The sequence below is a fragment of the Cetorhinus maximus genome, chromosome 15 (genome assembly GCF_964194155.1).
Source record: "Cetorhinus maximus chromosome 15, sCetMax3.hap1.1, whole genome shotgun sequence".
In the NCBI taxonomy this organism is placed as follows: Eukaryota; Metazoa; Chordata; class Chondrichthyes; order Lamniformes; family Cetorhinidae; genus Cetorhinus; species Cetorhinus maximus.
Genome location: NC_135893.1, coordinates 44,017,924 through 44,034,468, shown reverse-complemented (window position 1 = coordinate 44,034,468; position 16,545 = coordinate 44,017,924). Strand labels below are relative to the sequence as shown.

Here is a 16,545-nt window from a genome sequence, read left to right as displayed (position 1 = left end):
TTTCAATTTCCACATTCCCACCTTAATAACCGTAAATTCTTGTTAGGCTAGGGAATCAATCTACCTCTGCCTTAAAAATATTCAATTACCCCACTTCCACCACCTCCTGAGACAGAGAATTCCAAGGTCTCACAACCCTCAGAGAAAGAAATTCTCCTAATCTCTGTCCTAAAAGGGTGATCCATAATTTTAAAACAGTGCCCCCTAGTTCTGGACACAGCCACATCCTTTCCATGTCCACCTTGTCAAGGCCTTTCAGGATCTTGTATACTTCAATCAAATCACCTCTCACTCTTCTAAACTCCAGTGGAAACAAGCCCAATCTGTCTAACCTTTTCTCATAAGACAACCCACTCATTCCAGATATCAATCTAGTAAACCTCTTTTGAACTGCCTCCAATGCATTTACATCCTTCCTTAAATAAGGAGACCAAACTGCACACAGCATTCGAGATGTGGTCTCACCAATGCCCTGTATAATTGAAGCATAAGATCCTTACTTTTTTGTTCAATTCATCTCATAATGAAGGATGGCATCCTATTAGCCTTCTTAATTATTTGCTGTACCTGCATACTAACTTTTTGTGACTAGGTGTACTAGAACCCCTAGATCCCTCTGCAGCTCAGAATTATGCAGCCGTTCTCCATTTAAGTAATATTCTGCTTTTCTGTTCTTCCTGCCATTTTTATGGCACTAGCTGCCTTATGGTAAGCCTAAATGTCCAGTGTGAATGTTAGCAAATGGGAAAATAGATGAATGTTAGTGAATGGGTGAGTGGATCAATGAGTGAATAGGTTGGATGGGTAGGTGGGTGAGATAAATGGGTAGGTGGGTCGGGGGTAATCAGATTGGGAGAGGTAGTCAGGTCAAGTCAGGGGGATAGTCAGGTGGTAGTCAGATCTAGTTGGGGGGTAATTGGGTGGTTGGGGTTTAGTGTCTTCAGGAGGGGTAGTCAGATCGGGCTGGGAGTTTTTCGGGGAGGGGGGGTGGTTGAGGAGGCTAGTTGGGAGGTCAGTGTGAGTGATTGGTGTGGTCAGTTCTGTATTTACCCAAGAGTTAGACTAGGGTATTTCTGTCTGACATTTCCTGGGTAAGCCCCACAAAACTGACTGAAGCCTCCGACTCTAGCTCAGAGTTGGAGACTTTTGTGGAGGGTCCTGGGGAGCAGGGGAATTGCTGGTCAGAAGTTCAGACTTCCCAGGCAATTCCACTTAGATCAGCACGTATGGACTACTGTAGGATCCCGCTGCTCATCTTGGGTTATACGTCTGGTCTCTGACGATTTAGAGACCGGATGATTATATTTATTTTCAGTATTGAAGAGGGAACTATACCATAGACAATTGTTTTAAAGTTTCCTACCTTTTATTTCTTTGAATAGCATAGTAAGTCACAAGTACGGTAGCTACTAAGACCAGGAATGCGAGGACAGCACTCAAACCTATGACTGAAGAAAAACGATCTGATCTTCTGGGCTCCTCTACAAGACATAAAAGGAAATGGTGTAAATTTAACTTGCCGTTTTGGATTCCTTTGATGTGTTCACCAGTAATGTCAAATTTCAACTACTTTAGCTGAAATGTACAACTGCCATTGAAAGGCTACCACTGTCCTATATATATATATATATATATATATATACACACACACTTTCACATATTAGCAGATCTTTACTCATATTGTTTATGGCAAATTGAAATATTTGATGGGACCAATTTTTCTGTTTGTGTCATGAAACAGGAGTCGGGAAATTTCCCGACGTCACACCCCCACCTCCTGCCCAGCAGTGCTGGCCTGCTGGATTATCATTGGAGGTGAGATGGGGTCAGGGTGAAAATCAGGCCTGCAGCTCCCCACCAGGATGGAGGTGCAACTGAGGGCATGAACGGCGGTGGTCCAACCACATCTTGATCCCATAAAATGGCTGCCACTGCAGCCTTCTTCATGCCCTAAGGAAAACAAGAAGATCTCCACTAAAACTTCCCATTGTGGCTTAAACTGTTGGCTGAACTCTGACTTGTGAGTGCTTACTGTCACTGATGATGTCATTGCTGGCTAATGTTTGTTGTTGCTGTAAAAGTGAGCCCAGCATGATGGAGCCCTGAGTAAACTCCCAACACATTACATCTTCCATTGATTTCCTGCTCTGATGCATGAGAAGACCCAGCTCTGAGGAGTCTGCTAACCCAGCCTCTCTACTCTCCTCTGCAAGTAGTTGAATTCTGCCAAGTGAACATGCAATTGGTCCAAGCACAGCTCTATAAGTAGGCACAGCACCCCAGCTCAGGGGCAGCCCCCCACAATCAAACCTCAACTCTCCAGCCCCTCACAACCTCCACTAAGGAGGATAAATACTGAGCAATCCCCTGGGTTCTCCAAACCTTTCTTCATTCCAAGTCATGTGTGTCCCTCAAGAAGCTCTGGCCCCTTAGAACGTTGCAGCACAGCATCAACACATTGTACAACATCGGTGAGGTCACTGTACCTGTACATGGCAAACCCAAAACCGGTGTTCAGACCTCAAAACACCATCTACTCGATAGCGAGTCATCATGCCAAGCTAACGATGTACCACACACACGGGGCAGAATTTTGAGGTCGGTGGGCAAGCCTGGGAGTGGCCAGGAAACGGTCCACCACCTGCGATTGGCCCCCAAATGCAATTTCACACTGGCGGGCCAATTAAGGCCCACTCAGCATGAAACGCGGCTCCGCACTGGTCGGGAAGGGCCAAGCCGGGTCCAATGGTGACCCAGCGGTGGGTTTAAAAATAGCCCAGGCAACCCCTGGAAGGCTGCCATGGATGTCTCCTCTGTATTCCCAAACTGTAGTTATGGAGTCGAGTGTGTCTGGGCACAGCAGGCAGGAGGGCAGGTCGGGCGGGCACTCGCCCCCTGCTTTTGCACCTAGTGCCTCATCGTCCTCCTGGAGTAGGTGGCTGCCAGGATGGACACCCTTATCCCCAAAGATGGGAGGAGGAGGCCACCACATCTCACAAAAAAAGGCATGGGAGGAGGTGACACCACTGGTGAGCAGCCGTGTTGTGGTGCAGCGCACCTTGGTCCAGTGGCGGAAGCACTTCAATGACCTGCTGTGCTCAGGAAGGGTGAATACCATGTTGGCATGGGTCAGTGTGCAGGAGTGTTAAGGTGTGGCCATCCCCTGTGGACCTCAGGGGTGTTATAGTTTGAGTGCCAACTGTCAATGTTGCCAGAGCTGACCAAGAGGGTGAGGCTGGCTGCATGGACTGACTGCCTTGCGGCTCAAGCACATGACTCGGATGGGCCCTGTGAGGTGTTGCTCAGCTGGTGTTGGCCAGGCTGCAATGGCGCTGCAGGTAGAGAGTGGACTAATCAATGCTCCTCTGTTGCTTCAGGAGAAGACAAGCCATGACCAAGCAGAGAGGGCACGTCCAGGCAGAGGCCCACCCAACCTCCTGCTGATCAGCAGGTTCAACCAAGACGCCCTGGAGCTTGAGAGCTGGCACGTACCCGTGCAACCAGGTGTGGAGAGGCGGGAGTGCCAGGTAAGAGTGCAGTGCACAGAGGTGAGACTTTCAGATTGTGCAACCATTCTACTGTAGTTTCTTCATTGATGTGAGCCTCAAACCTGGAGTCCCCATTGATCATTGAAAGATGATGGCACTATGTTGCAGATCTCCATGGTTCTCACCAAGGTGCCTGGCATGCACAGTGACAGTGTGGTGACTTTAACTAATGACATGTCCTTGTTCTCCCTTTTAGGCTCACCAGCAGGCGTTTGCTCTGCGGACCCCAAAGGGCCACCCCTGACACGGGAGGACCACTGGGCTTCAGTTGCACTTGCGTCACACCCACTCTCTGAAGCAGGCACCAATGCAGAAACCAGCACCTTGATGGGCATTAGCTCGGTGGCTAGTATTGCAGTGCACATTAAGGTGCAGGCGGAGGCAGAGACTGCCCAGGGTGTCGGCAGTTGGAGGAGTGCTGGAGACCAGGACGATGCTCAGTCGAAGGCTGATGATGAGCCTCTGGAGTTGTCCATTAGGCAGCAGATGCTGGATGTCCAGCGAGATGTGCGGGAGGATCTGGCAGAGATCCATGAGGGTATGCATACTGTGGCCTCCATTATGAAGGAGTCAATGCGGAGTAGGAGCACTGCTTTGACCCTCATGGCCAAGCGCACAGCCTCCTCCATTGAGAGAGTGGCGACTCTCGTGGAGAGGCAGCTCCAGGGACAGAATAAGGGGTTCCTGGGATTGCACTCAGACCTGCAAGCCCTCACACTGGCAATGACCTCAGGTGGTCAGTGTCTTTGTGGGAGATGGGTGAGGCACCCAGTATGCCCGTCCATCAATGGTGATCAAGGAGGTCTAGAGTGACCTCACATTGGCGCACAAGCTGCCTGTCATCTCTGCGGGCTCCTCTCAGGGCGCTCTGCACGACAGCAGCAGCTCCTCCGCCCCTCTGCCAGTGACTGTGGCATCCGATGAGGCTGTGGCAACTGGAGAGATCTGAGCCGTGGCACTGGCTGCTCCCTTCCAGTCGGGGCCAGCACAAGCTCCACGGGCCAGAGAATGACCACCAAGGTCATCAAAGCCAACAAGGCAGCAGAGTCAGCAGGCTGTCTCCAATGCCAGTGCCAGTGAGGGGAAGCATCAAGCTGTAGCACCCATAAATCTAAGTTAAAGGCACCATGAGCACAAATGGGACAGGTCACAGGTGATTTTATGTTCATTTATGTGTACTGGTCTGGGGTTGAAGGCCAGAGACGTTTATGTAAATATTATTGAATTGTCAGAATGAGATAAGTTGTGCTTTTGTCATCATGGCCTGAGCATGCTTCACGTTTTTACTTCATTTGTGCAGGGAACACCAGTATGTTATGCTGGACGTAGGTGGCTCTGAACTTCATTGCAGAGGCACTGAGTGTTCTTTGTGTTCAAATGAAAGGCTCCTTCCAGACATCTGGGATGGAGGTGACAGCCCTGGCATGCGTTTGAAGCTGACCTTTGGCAGCCTAGCTGAAGGAGCGGTGGATCAAGGCGTCCCTGGTGGCCCTGCCTCCCTGGAGGTTACCGAGATCTGACTCCACGCCCTCAGCACTCTCCTCACCGTGCTCATCTTCTGACTCACGACTGGACTCATCCTCTGTGGCCTGTGTCACTGCGTCAAGATCCTCTTCCTCCAGTGGGTCCCCCCTTGCCAGTGCCAGATTGTGGAGAGCGCAGCATGCAACCACTATCAGTGACATTCGCTCTGGGGAGTATTGTAGTGCATCTCCTGAATGGTCCAGGCATTGGAAACGCATCTTGAGAAGACCTATGGTCCTCCTACCACCACCCTTGTGGAGGCATGGCTCGTATTGTAACACTTCTCTGCCTCTGTTCTTGGGTGGTGGAGAGGCGTCATGAGGCACCTCTTCATTGGATACCACCCAGCAGCCATCTATCCAGTCAGGCTGGAGCACTGAAGAGACTTGGCACCTGAGAGTGTCTCAGGATGTAGGCATTGTGGGAGCTGCCTGGGTACCTTGCACAGACTTACAGAATCTGCATCCTGTGATCACACACCATCTGCACGTTCATGGAGTGGAATCCCTTCCTGTTGACGAAGGCACCCGGCTGACCCGCTGGCGCCTTGATGGCCACATGTGTGTAGTTAATTGCATCTGAGATGCTGGGGGACCCAGCAATCGCTGCAAAGCCTCTGGCTCGCTCAGCCTGGCTGGCCTTGTCCATACGGTAAAGATTAAAGGTTAACATCTACCTGAACAGAGCTTATGTCACCAGCTTGATGCAACTGTGGACAGCTAATTGGGAGACTCCACACAGATCCCCCACTGACCCCTGGAAAGAGCCGGAGGCATAGAAGCTGAGGGCCACTGTGACCTTCAGGGCCACTGGCATGGGGTGTCCACACACACAGTCAGAGCTGATCTCAGGCCCAATCATCTGACAAATGGAAATCACTGTCTCCCTTGAGAGACAGAGCCTCCTTCGGCATTGCACCTCGGACATATTGAGGTAGCTGCGTCGCTGCCTGTAAACCCTGGCAGCAGGATAGTGACATCTTCTGCGGCCGCTTCCACCTTGGACTTCCTGCTGACCCTGTGCCCCTTATGTCTGTGCCTCTCCTCCCACAGGTCCCTCCCCTGGAAACTGCATAGGGACACCTGGCCTCCTTTCCCTTCTGCCCCTCTCTTCCTCCTCAGAGGAGGTGCCACCAGTGGAGACCACAATCCCCATTATCAGGGTAAAGGAAGACTGTCTGATACCTGGAAGGGTCCACATGGTCTGAGTCCTCCGGGGGCCTGGCAAACACCAAAAGTCCTGAAATGAAGCCCCGAACAGAGATGAAGCTGCCAAGTAACAATAAGCAACCAGCAGCTGTCTCCAAAACTCCTCACTATTCACACTGGCAATGCTGCTGACCTTTCTTATCCTGCCTGTGGATGAGGCTTTTGAAAATGTTGGCTGGCCACCTGCCCGTTTCGACCACGCGACAAGCGCGAAATCGCACGGGCAACGGAAAATCACTGTCAATGGACCGTTAAGGGCCTTAAGTGGCCTGTTAATTAGTGGTGGACATGGCTCCAGCACCCGCGCATGCCTACCGACCCAAATATTACGCGAGTGTGCACCTGAGGTCATCGCATGCTATTTTACACCCGCTTTGTTGCCCATCCCTAATTGCCCTTGAACTGAGTGGCTTGCTAGGCCATTTCAGAGGGCATTTAAGAGTCAACCACATTGCTGTGGGTCTGCACTCACATATAGGCCAGACTAGGTAAGGACGGCAGATTTCCTTCCCTAAAGGACATTAGTGAACCAGATGGGTTTCTACGACAATCATGGTCACCATTACTGAGACTAGCTTTCAATTCCCATTTTTAAAAAAATTACTAATTTGAATTTAAAACGCACCAGCTGCAATGATGAGATTTGAACTAATGTCCCCACGGAACTTTTCTAGGCCTCTAGATTATTAGTCCTGTGACATTACCTCTACATCACTATCTCCCACCTCATACCCAAAACCATAAATCTGTGTCCTCTAGTCCTTGTACAATCAGCTAATGAGAACAACCTTTCTCTAGCTACCTTAGCTAAACCTTTGTTCCAAAGAGAACAGCCTCAGCTTCTCCAACCTAACCTTGTAGATAAAACCGCTCAGCCCTCGAACCAGACCAGTAAATCTCCTCTGCACCATCCCATGAACCTTTACATCCTTCTTAAAAGTGTGGTGACCAGAATTGGATGCAATACTCCCGCTGTGGCCTAACCAGAGCATTATCAAAGTTCAACATAAGTTTCCTGCTTTTGCACTCAATACTTTTATTATGAAGCCCAAGTTCCCAAATGCTTTGCCAACTAATCTCTCCATGTGTCCTGTCACCTTCAATGATTTATGCACATAAACTCCTCTGTTCATTCACACTCTTTAGCTTGTGCCATTAATTCTATATTGCCTCTCCCTAAACCTCCTGCCAAAATGTATCACTTCACAGTTCTTTGTATGAAATTCCATCTGCCATTTGTCTGCCCATTCTGCTAGCCTATCAATGTCTTATGTTCTTGTGCTGTTGCAGTCAATTGGTGCCATCCTCACTGTTTTCCACACCTCCAAGTTTGTTACCATTGGCAAATTTTGAAATCTTACTCTGTATTTCAATATATACTTATATGCATCAAAAAAGCAGTGGTCCAAGCACTCATGTTTGGGAACCACAACTATTCGCCATCCTCCAGTTTGATAAACAACCAGTTACCATGACTCACTGTTTTCTGTTCTTAAACCTACTTTTTTAGTCAGAGTCATAAAGTTATACAGCACAGAAACAGGCCCTTTGGCCCATCGTGTTCATGCCAGCTATCTATTCTAATCCAATTTTCCAGCACTTAGCCCGTAGCCCTGTATGCTGTGGCATTTCAAGTGTTCATCTAAATTTAAATGTTGTGAGCGTTCCTGCCGCTACCACCCCCTCAGGCAGTGAGTTCCAGATTCTAACCACCCGCTGGGTGAAAAACCTTTTCCTCAAATCCCCTCTAAACCTTCTGCCCCTTACCTTAAATCTATGCCCCCTGGTTATTGACACCTCCACTAAAGGGAAAAGTTTCTTCCTATCTACCCAATCTATGCCCTTCATAATTTTGTATACTTCTATCAGGTCCCCCCTTGGCCTTCTCTGCCTTAAGGACAACAACCCTAGTCTATCCAGTCTCTTCATAGCTGAAACGCTTCAGCCCAGGCAACATACTGGTGAATCTCCTCTGCACCCTAGTGTTTTATACAGCTCCAACATAACCTTCCGTTAGTTCTGATGAAGAGTCATACGGACTCGAAACATTAACTGTATTCCTCTCCGCAGATGCTGTCAGACCTGCTGAGTTTTTCGAGCTATTTTTGTTTTTGTTTCAGATTTCCAGCATCCGCAGTATTTTGCTTTTATCCAACATAACTGGCCACAGGAGAGTGGCCTGTGCTCTTATGTCCTATGCCTCGGCTAATAAAGGCAAGTATCCCATATGCCTTCTTAACCACCTTACCTACCTGCGCTGCTGCCTTCAGGGATCTATGGACAAGTACACCAAAGTTCCTCTGATCTTCTGTACTTCCTAGGGTCCTACCATTCATTGTCTATTCCCTTGCCATGTTAATCCTCCCAAAATGCACCACCTCACACTTCTCAGGATTAAATTCCATTTGCCACTGCTCTGTCCATCTTACCAGCCCATCTATATCATCCTGTAATCTAAGGCTTTTCTCCTCACTAAATCATTAATGAACACTACAAACAGCAAGGGTCCCAGCACCGATCCCTGTAGTATACCACTTGTCACAGGCTTCCAATCGCAAAAACAATCTTCAACCATCACCCTCTGCCTCCTGCCACTAAGCCAATTTTGGATCCAATTTGCCAAATTGCCCTGGGTCCCATGGGCTCTTATGTGGGACCTTGTCAAAAGCCTTACTGAAGTCCATGTAGACTACATCAACTGCACTACCCTCATCTACACAACTAGTCACCTCTTCAAAAAATTCAATCAAATTTGTTACACATGATCTCCCCCTGACAAAGCCATGCTGACTATCCCTGGTTAATCCCTGCCTCTCCAAGTGCAGATTAATCCTGTCCCTCACAATTTTTTCCAATAGTTTTCCTACCACTGATGTTAGACTCACTGGCCTGCAAACACCTGGTTTATCTCCACTACCCTTCTTGAATAATGGTACCAAATTCGCTGTCCTCCAGTCCTCTGGCATCTCTCCTGTGGCCAGAGAGGATTTGAAAATTGGTGTCAGAGCCCCTCCTTCCTTGCCTCACAGAGCAGCCTGGGATACATCTCACCTGGGCCTGGGAATTATCCACTTTTAAGCCCACTAAAACCACTAATACCTCCTCCCTTTCAATGCTAATTTGTTCAAGTATATCACAGCCCCTCCTCCTTGACCTACATCGTCCTTCTCCATTGTGAACGCAGATGAAAAGTAATCGTTTAACACCTCACCTACGTCCTCCGGCTCCACGCATAGATTGCCACTTTGGTCCCTAATAGGCCCTACTCTTTCCCTGATTATCCTCTTGTCCTTAATATATTTATAAAATGCCTTGGGATTTTCCTTTATCTTGCCCCAGTGTTTCCTCATGCCCTCTCTTCGCTCTCCAAATTACTTTTTTAAGTACCCACCTACACTTTCTATACTCCTCTAGGGCTTCCGCTGCCTTCAGCCCTCTGTATCTGCCATAATCCTCTTTTTTTTCCTTATCCAATCCTCTATATCCCTTGTCATCCAGAGTTCCCTCGGCTTGTTGGTCCCACCCTTCACCTCTACAGAAACATGTTGGCCCTGAACTCTCACTATTTCCTTTTTGAATGGCAAAACCTTTTTGTCCAAGGTGCACAGACTCTCCTATTCCATGGCCCTCAATTTTGTTAACCAACCTTTTATGTGGTACTTTGTCAAACGTTTTCTTAAAATTCATATAGACAATATCCACTACATTCCCTTCATCGACCTTCTCTGTTACTTCATCAGAACTTCAATTAGTCAAACATGCGTTCCTTTTTTTTTTGCAAACCTGTGCTGACTCTCCTTAATTAACTCAAACCTCTCCGATTTCCAATTCCCTGGCACCTCCGCCATATCTTGAGAACATTGAAGATTATGTCAGGCCTTTCCACTATCTCCACCCCACTTCCTTTAGCCACCTGGAATGCAAGCCTACTAGACCAGGTGACTTATTCACTCTAAGCACAATCAGTCTTTCTAGTACATCCTGCCTATCAATCATCACTCCATCCATTATCTCTATCATCTCTGCTTCAACAGCTATTTTGTCAGGATCCTCTTCCTTAGTAAACACCGATACAAAGTATTCATTAAGTATTCATTCATCCCCTGCTTCTAAGCATATATCACGTTTCTTCCTAATAGGTCCAAACTTGCCTCTTCCTACCCATTTACATGCCAGTAGAAGACTTTTGTGTTCCCTTTCCGTTTACTGCCACTAAATTCTCCCATCTCTTTTTGCCAGTCTTATTTTCATCGTGACTTCCCCTCTCAATTTATTGTATGTCCGGTTAAGTTTTTGGTAATCCCCAGGGTGTTGATGTTAGGATATTCAGTGATGGAACATCAGGGTTATTGGTTGATTCGCTTTGTTGGAGATGGTCATTGCCTTGCACTTGTGCAAATGCAACTCACCATTTATGTTGTCCAGGTCTTCCACATTCAGTCACAGAAAACTTCAGCATCTGAGGAGGTGTGAATTGAACTGAACACTGTGCAGTCATCAGTCAACACCCCGACATTTAATCTTATGTTGGAGGGAAGATCATTGATGAAGCAGCTAAAGATGATTGGGCCTAGTACCCTACCCTGAGAAACTCTTGCAGTGATATACATTCTATAAGGCTGTCAGGCAGAATGCCCATATCCATGCTGATGAATTACTTCTCTTTCATGGGTGGAATAAACAATCAATCTCTTTGCAATGAATGTTTAGAATGAACATTTACAATGTATAACATCATCAGTAATTACATGGCTAATGTTACTAATTTCCATAATTGTTCTCAATAACATGAAAATGCACTTAAAATGTATTAGCCAGTACATAATTCAAAGTAAGTACTGTATCTTCCTCTTAATGTTACATGTTGCATGTAAGTGTCAAAGTAACCTATAGATGCATTCAGAAAGAATTACTCAAATACCTGGCTTATCCAATTCATTTTCAGATGAATCTATCAACATCCCTTCAGTAAACATCAACGATCCATTGTTAGGTTCAGGCTTGACTCCTAATAACTTGCACATCAAAGGATATGTATGAATACTGTCAAAAGGCTCTGACAGGTAAGCACTCTTAAAATCAGGGCCAAAAGCTCGGAAAATCATCTTCATGTCCATTTCTTCATTGTCAAATCCATGATCTCCTTTATTGATGTAAATTATGATTCTCTGAAATGATAAATGGTTGATTGGTGAATATCTCACTGGCTCTTATGGTACTCAGACAATGAAGGTATCTTTTGACCAAAAAATAGCTGTTGTGTGTTACAAATGAACAAAATGTTTAATTTCTTCCCCAAACTTGTCTTCTTGCCACAGAATTTTCTGTAAAAATAGCAATGAAACTAATGGCAATTCACCCCTATTAATGCGTAAATTAGATAGCAACTTCAAACGAATGCATATGTACAGTTAGATGTAAAAATCTGGAAGTTACATCTGTGTGGTAGAAAATTTTGACATAAGGGAAAATAGAAGTGAAGCTGCAACAACTTTTTCAATAAGAAATGAACGTTTTGTTAAGGTAGTCTTTATTTCATTCTTTCATAGGATGTGGACATCATTTGTAAGGCCACCATTTCTTATCTATCCCTAATTGCCCTTAAACTGAGTGGTTTGCCAGGACATTTCAGGAGAAGTTAAGAGTCAAACACATTGCTGTCAATCTGGACTCACATGTAAGCCAGACCAAGTAAGGATGGCAGAATTTTTTTTATTCATTCATGAGATGTGGGCATCACTGGCCGAGCCAGCATTTATTGCTCATCCTTAATTGCCCTTGAGAAGATGGTGGTGAGCTGCTTTCTTGAACTGCTGCAGTCCATGTGGTGTAGGTACACCCCAGTGTTGTTAGGGAGAGAGCTCCAGGATTCTGACCCAGCGACAGTGAAGGAACGGTGATGTATTTCCAAGTCAGGATGGTGAGTGACTTGGAGGGTAACTTCCAGGGGGTGGTGCTCCTTTCCTAAAGGACATTAGTGAACCAGATGGGTTTTTACAACACTCAACAATAGCTGCCATGGTCACCACTAGTGAGACTAGATTTATATTCCAGATTTAATAACTGAATTTAAACTTCACCCGCTGCCATGGTGGGATTTGAACCCATGTCCTTAGACCATTAGCCTGGTCTTCGGATTAGTAGTTTAATGACATTATACTATGCTACTATCTGCCCAGTCTGGTGGAAGCAGAGGCGATCAACATTTTCAAAAGAAATCAGTTGGGCACTTGAGGGACATAAACTTGCAGGGCTATGGGGAATAGAGCAGGGGAATGGGACTGACTGGATTGCTCTACAGGGAAACAGCACTCGATGTGTAAAGAACAGTTTTTAAAATATTTCTTGGACCGTGGCTTTAAAAAACTACAGTGGCTGAAATAAAAAAAAATATGTTGCCTGAAGCAGGAAGAGAAAATCTACAATGTTGCTACTTCTTGGAACAGTGTGTGCCAGGTTGGACGATGGTGCCGGAAAGGACATGGTTTAAGAGAGAACTGCCTAGCAACGGCGTTTGATTGGCAGGTGACCTGGGTTTTTGTGATAGCAATAACCAAGAGAAGGATCCAGACCCGCCAAGAGGAAAGACCTAAAAAATCTCTCTCTCCTGTGTTTATTTTTGGTAAAACTCTAATAATTCTGCCATATTAGTTAGCTGGCTATTCCTCGCATCTCCGTATCCTTTTTTTTTGAGAAACCCCTGTCAAGAGAAAAGGGGAGAAATCACTAGTAGAGACATTAAAATCAGGTTTTCAACTAGTAAACTACAGACTGGAAGTGCTGAAAGATCACCACATGTTAGCAGTACAAGTCTGAAAAGAACTTGGAAAATTTCAAGCAAAATCAACTCATCTAATCCTGTACTCCGGATTGGTGCTATCAAACTAATTTTACCTCGTCCTTAAAATCCTTGTTCAGTGTGTCATATGTGTGTGTGTGTGTGTGTCTGTGTGTGTTTGTGTACAGGGTTAAAAAGTGGTAAAGTGAGTTAAGAGTTAGCAGTTCATATTTCTTTCTTTTGTCATTGGTTAAAAACAATTTGTTTAATTAACAGTTATTTACTTGTTAAGTTTACAAACCTGCTGCTTGTATTCTGTTAATCTAAATTAAATTAAATTACACAGTTAGGTAAAATTGGGGCAATTTGGTGGTCTGATTCAACTTTCTCACATTTGTCCTGGCTTAGGAGCAGTGGGACTTGACATTACAGTGTGCTATCCTCAATGAGTTGTGACAGATGGGACAAATGGCCTTTTTCTTTCCCGCAATAACTCTATGCCTTTATGACTATATTTGTCAGAAATAAATTAGGAACTCCACTTCTCTGCACAGAAGTTCCCAATCTCAGGCTGGTCTTCCAGAGGAAGATAAACCAAATCTGAAGACTGCAGGATGCTTCTATTTCAAGTTGCTGTGGAGCAGGATTTCTGTAATAAATCTAAATCTATTCCCTAAATGTGTGAATGCTGTGTGGAAAGGCATGTCTCAGCTGCGGAAGAAAAAAGCTGATAGCAAGGGTGGGGTTGGGGGCGGTGAATGGTGTGCAAAATTAAGAAGAAATAGGCATTGCTTTGCTATTTTGCTGTTACATTTGTTACCTGAAAATGTGGCTATTAATGGACTGAGAAAAATGGCAAAAATTGAAGATGGAATTAGTATATGTAGAAATCATTTGGGTTTGGAATTATTTTGCAGAAGGACAATGAAAGAAATAAACATATTCTAAAGGATCAGACTTTCAGATCATTCACCATTTAATTTATATAGAGAATAAAGATTCACAAGTTTTGATTGAATTACACTTTCCATAACCCTTTTCGAGTTAAAATAAAAACAAATGTGTTTGTTACTTACCCCATTTACATTATAGCCTTTGTCTCCATAAACAAGGATTGGCAAAACACGATCATTTTTACTATAATGAAATCTTTCAGGAAATTCTTCCTTTTTATAGACTTTTAAATGAGGATGGGCATTCTTCAGTGCCTGGTAGACTTCTTCTGTCTTTCCTTCCTTTGGTAAAAGCATCCCAAAGCCTCCATAGTCTAATAATTGAAGCTTAATATTTTTAAAATTGATAAATTTTGACAGCCTGATTTCATTCACTTCAGGGGCTTTCTTTACTGTCGTCATTCCATGGTCTGAAGTTATTATAACATTTAGCTTATCCTTCAGGTTGTGCTTCTCAATACTGTTTATTAGGTAACCAATGGTTCGATCAATCTGTCGAATGATATCACGTCTCTGCTGTGTTTCTGGTCCCATTTTATGCCCAACATTATCAGGCTCTCCATAGTAAAGAGTTACAAAATCAAAGTCTTCCTTTTCAAACCATTCCATTACAATATTGATGTTTATCCTCCATTCTGTCTCATTAGCATCTGGGTGAGTAAATGATTCCCCTAGAGATCTGTACACTGCTTGTCCGCCATATGTCACATTTCCACCTGGATAGTGGAATGATGCAACTTTTTGTCCCTGTGAGAAGAATTCCTATTCATGAAAATATCCTTAACATTCAAAAAGACTTGGGAATCACACTTCTAATGGTTCAAATTACCAAATGATGTGGTGCACAGCTAAATATGCCATAAAATTAAAAAGGATTAAACAATATTGAAATGAAATAGATCCCAAATTTTGCAAGCACTGTTTGAATAGAGGGCTGGTACAACAAAACTCTAAATTGGTGCAAAACCTGTTGATAGAACTCTATTTATGACTCTTGCAAAACATAATTTAGACTGAGCATAAACGGTGACTAATTCCATTTTTTTTATTCATTCAAGGGATGTGGGCTTCACTGTCTAGACCAGCATTTATTGTCCATCCCTAATTGTCCTTGAGAAGGTGGGGGTGAGCTGCCTCTTCTTGAACCCCTGCAGTCCATGCGGTGTAGGTACACCCACTGTGCTGTTAGGGAGGGAGTTCCAGGATTTTGACCCAGAAACAATGAAGGAACGGCGATATGTTTCCAAATCAGGATGGTGAGTGGCTTGGAGGGGAACTTTCAGGTAATGGTGTTCCCATCTCTTGGGTACCCTTGACCTTCTAGATGGTAGTGGTCGTGGGTTTGGAAGGTGCTGTCTAAGGAGCCTTGGTGAATTCCTGCAGTGCACCTTGCAGATGGTACACACTGCTGGTACTGTGCATCGGTGGTGGAGGGAGTTAATGTTTGTGAATGGGGTGTTAATCAAGCGGGCTGCTTTATCCTGGATGATGTCAAGCTTTTTGAGTGTTGTTGGAGCTGCACTCATCCAGGCAAGAGTATTACAACACATTCCTGACTTGTGCCTTGTAGATGGTGGACAGGGTTTGGGGAATTAGGAGTTGAGTTACTTGTCGCAGGATTCCTAGCCTCTGACCTGCTCTTGTAGCCACAGTATTTATATGGCTAGTCCAGTTCAGTTTCTGGTCAATGATAGTGGGGGATTCAGCGATGGTAATACCATTAAATGTCAAGGGGCGATGGTTAGATTCGTCTTGTTGGAGATGGTCAGTAGCTAATGCTATTTATTATTCTACTGTGGGGTAATGGCCCCAAACCTATGAAAGCATTTCAGTGGAATCTGTAGAAGTTTGGGAAACCAGCTGTACCTCCAGCATACTGAGAAAATATGTGAATTAACTAAGGACATTAGAGAGAATGAGGCCTGATACCTCTTAGAACTGCAAAATACAGTAGATACTGGAAATCTGAAATAAAAATGTTGGAAAAAGTGTACATCTGTGGAAAGGGAAACAGAGTTAATAAGTAGTCAATTGGTAGTACAGAACTTGAATATTGCTGAAAAAAAGAGACTTGCTATTGAAGTTTTTCACGCACTCATAAGGATAGATCACAAGAAATTACCAACATTAAAGGGAACAATAATTTATAGTGCATCTTCTCAGGCAGTGTAAATTGTTGTTCCCTTTACCATTGGTATTCTTGTGAACTGTTCTGATGAGTGCAAGATGAAAGCAAGTCTCTTTTTTTCAGCAATACTCAGAGTTAATAAGCTGAATTTTCCCATAGGCATTGAGAACCCAAAGTCAGGATCATTTTTGAGTCCTGACCCTGCTTGTGTCCCCCACCCTCGGTGACCTTATGGGAAGCAGCCAATTAAGATGCCACCACTACATTTGCTCCCCAATTAAGGATGGAACAGTGACACAAGAAGCCCAATCAGAAGGCTCACATCACCGTATGGCTGGCAGCTGCAATGATGAGGCAGAAACAGCAGTGCCTCAAAATGGAGGTGCTCTTGGGTGCCTGTAGAGAA

General features: G+C 45.0%; 1 protein-coding gene and 1 long non-coding RNA gene across 2 annotated transcripts in view; one reads left to right on the top strand and one right to left on the bottom strand.

Moving 5' to 3' along the window:
• The window catches only part of LOC144690629 (uncharacterized), a 31,020-nt gene extending 19,089 nt beyond the window's left edge, over positions 1–11,931 (top strand). Inside the window, exons 2-3 of the long non-coding RNA XR_013578922.1 lie at positions 11,226–11,343; positions 11,830–11,931. This is a non-coding gene — a long non-coding RNA (uncharacterized LOC144690629). The remainder of the gene's footprint in view (positions 1–11,225; positions 11,344–11,829) is intronic.
• LOC144690626 (ectonucleotide pyrophosphatase/phosphodiesterase family member 7-like) overlaps positions 1–16,545 on the bottom strand; it is a 50,408-nt gene that overhangs the window by 785 nt on the left and 33,078 nt on the right. The window contains 3 exon segments of the mRNA XM_078558312.1: positions 1,364–1,481; positions 11,202–11,448; positions 14,135–14,758. Of these exon segments, the coding sequence (XP_078414438.1) occupies positions 1,364–1,481; positions 11,202–11,448; positions 14,135–14,758 (989 nt within the window).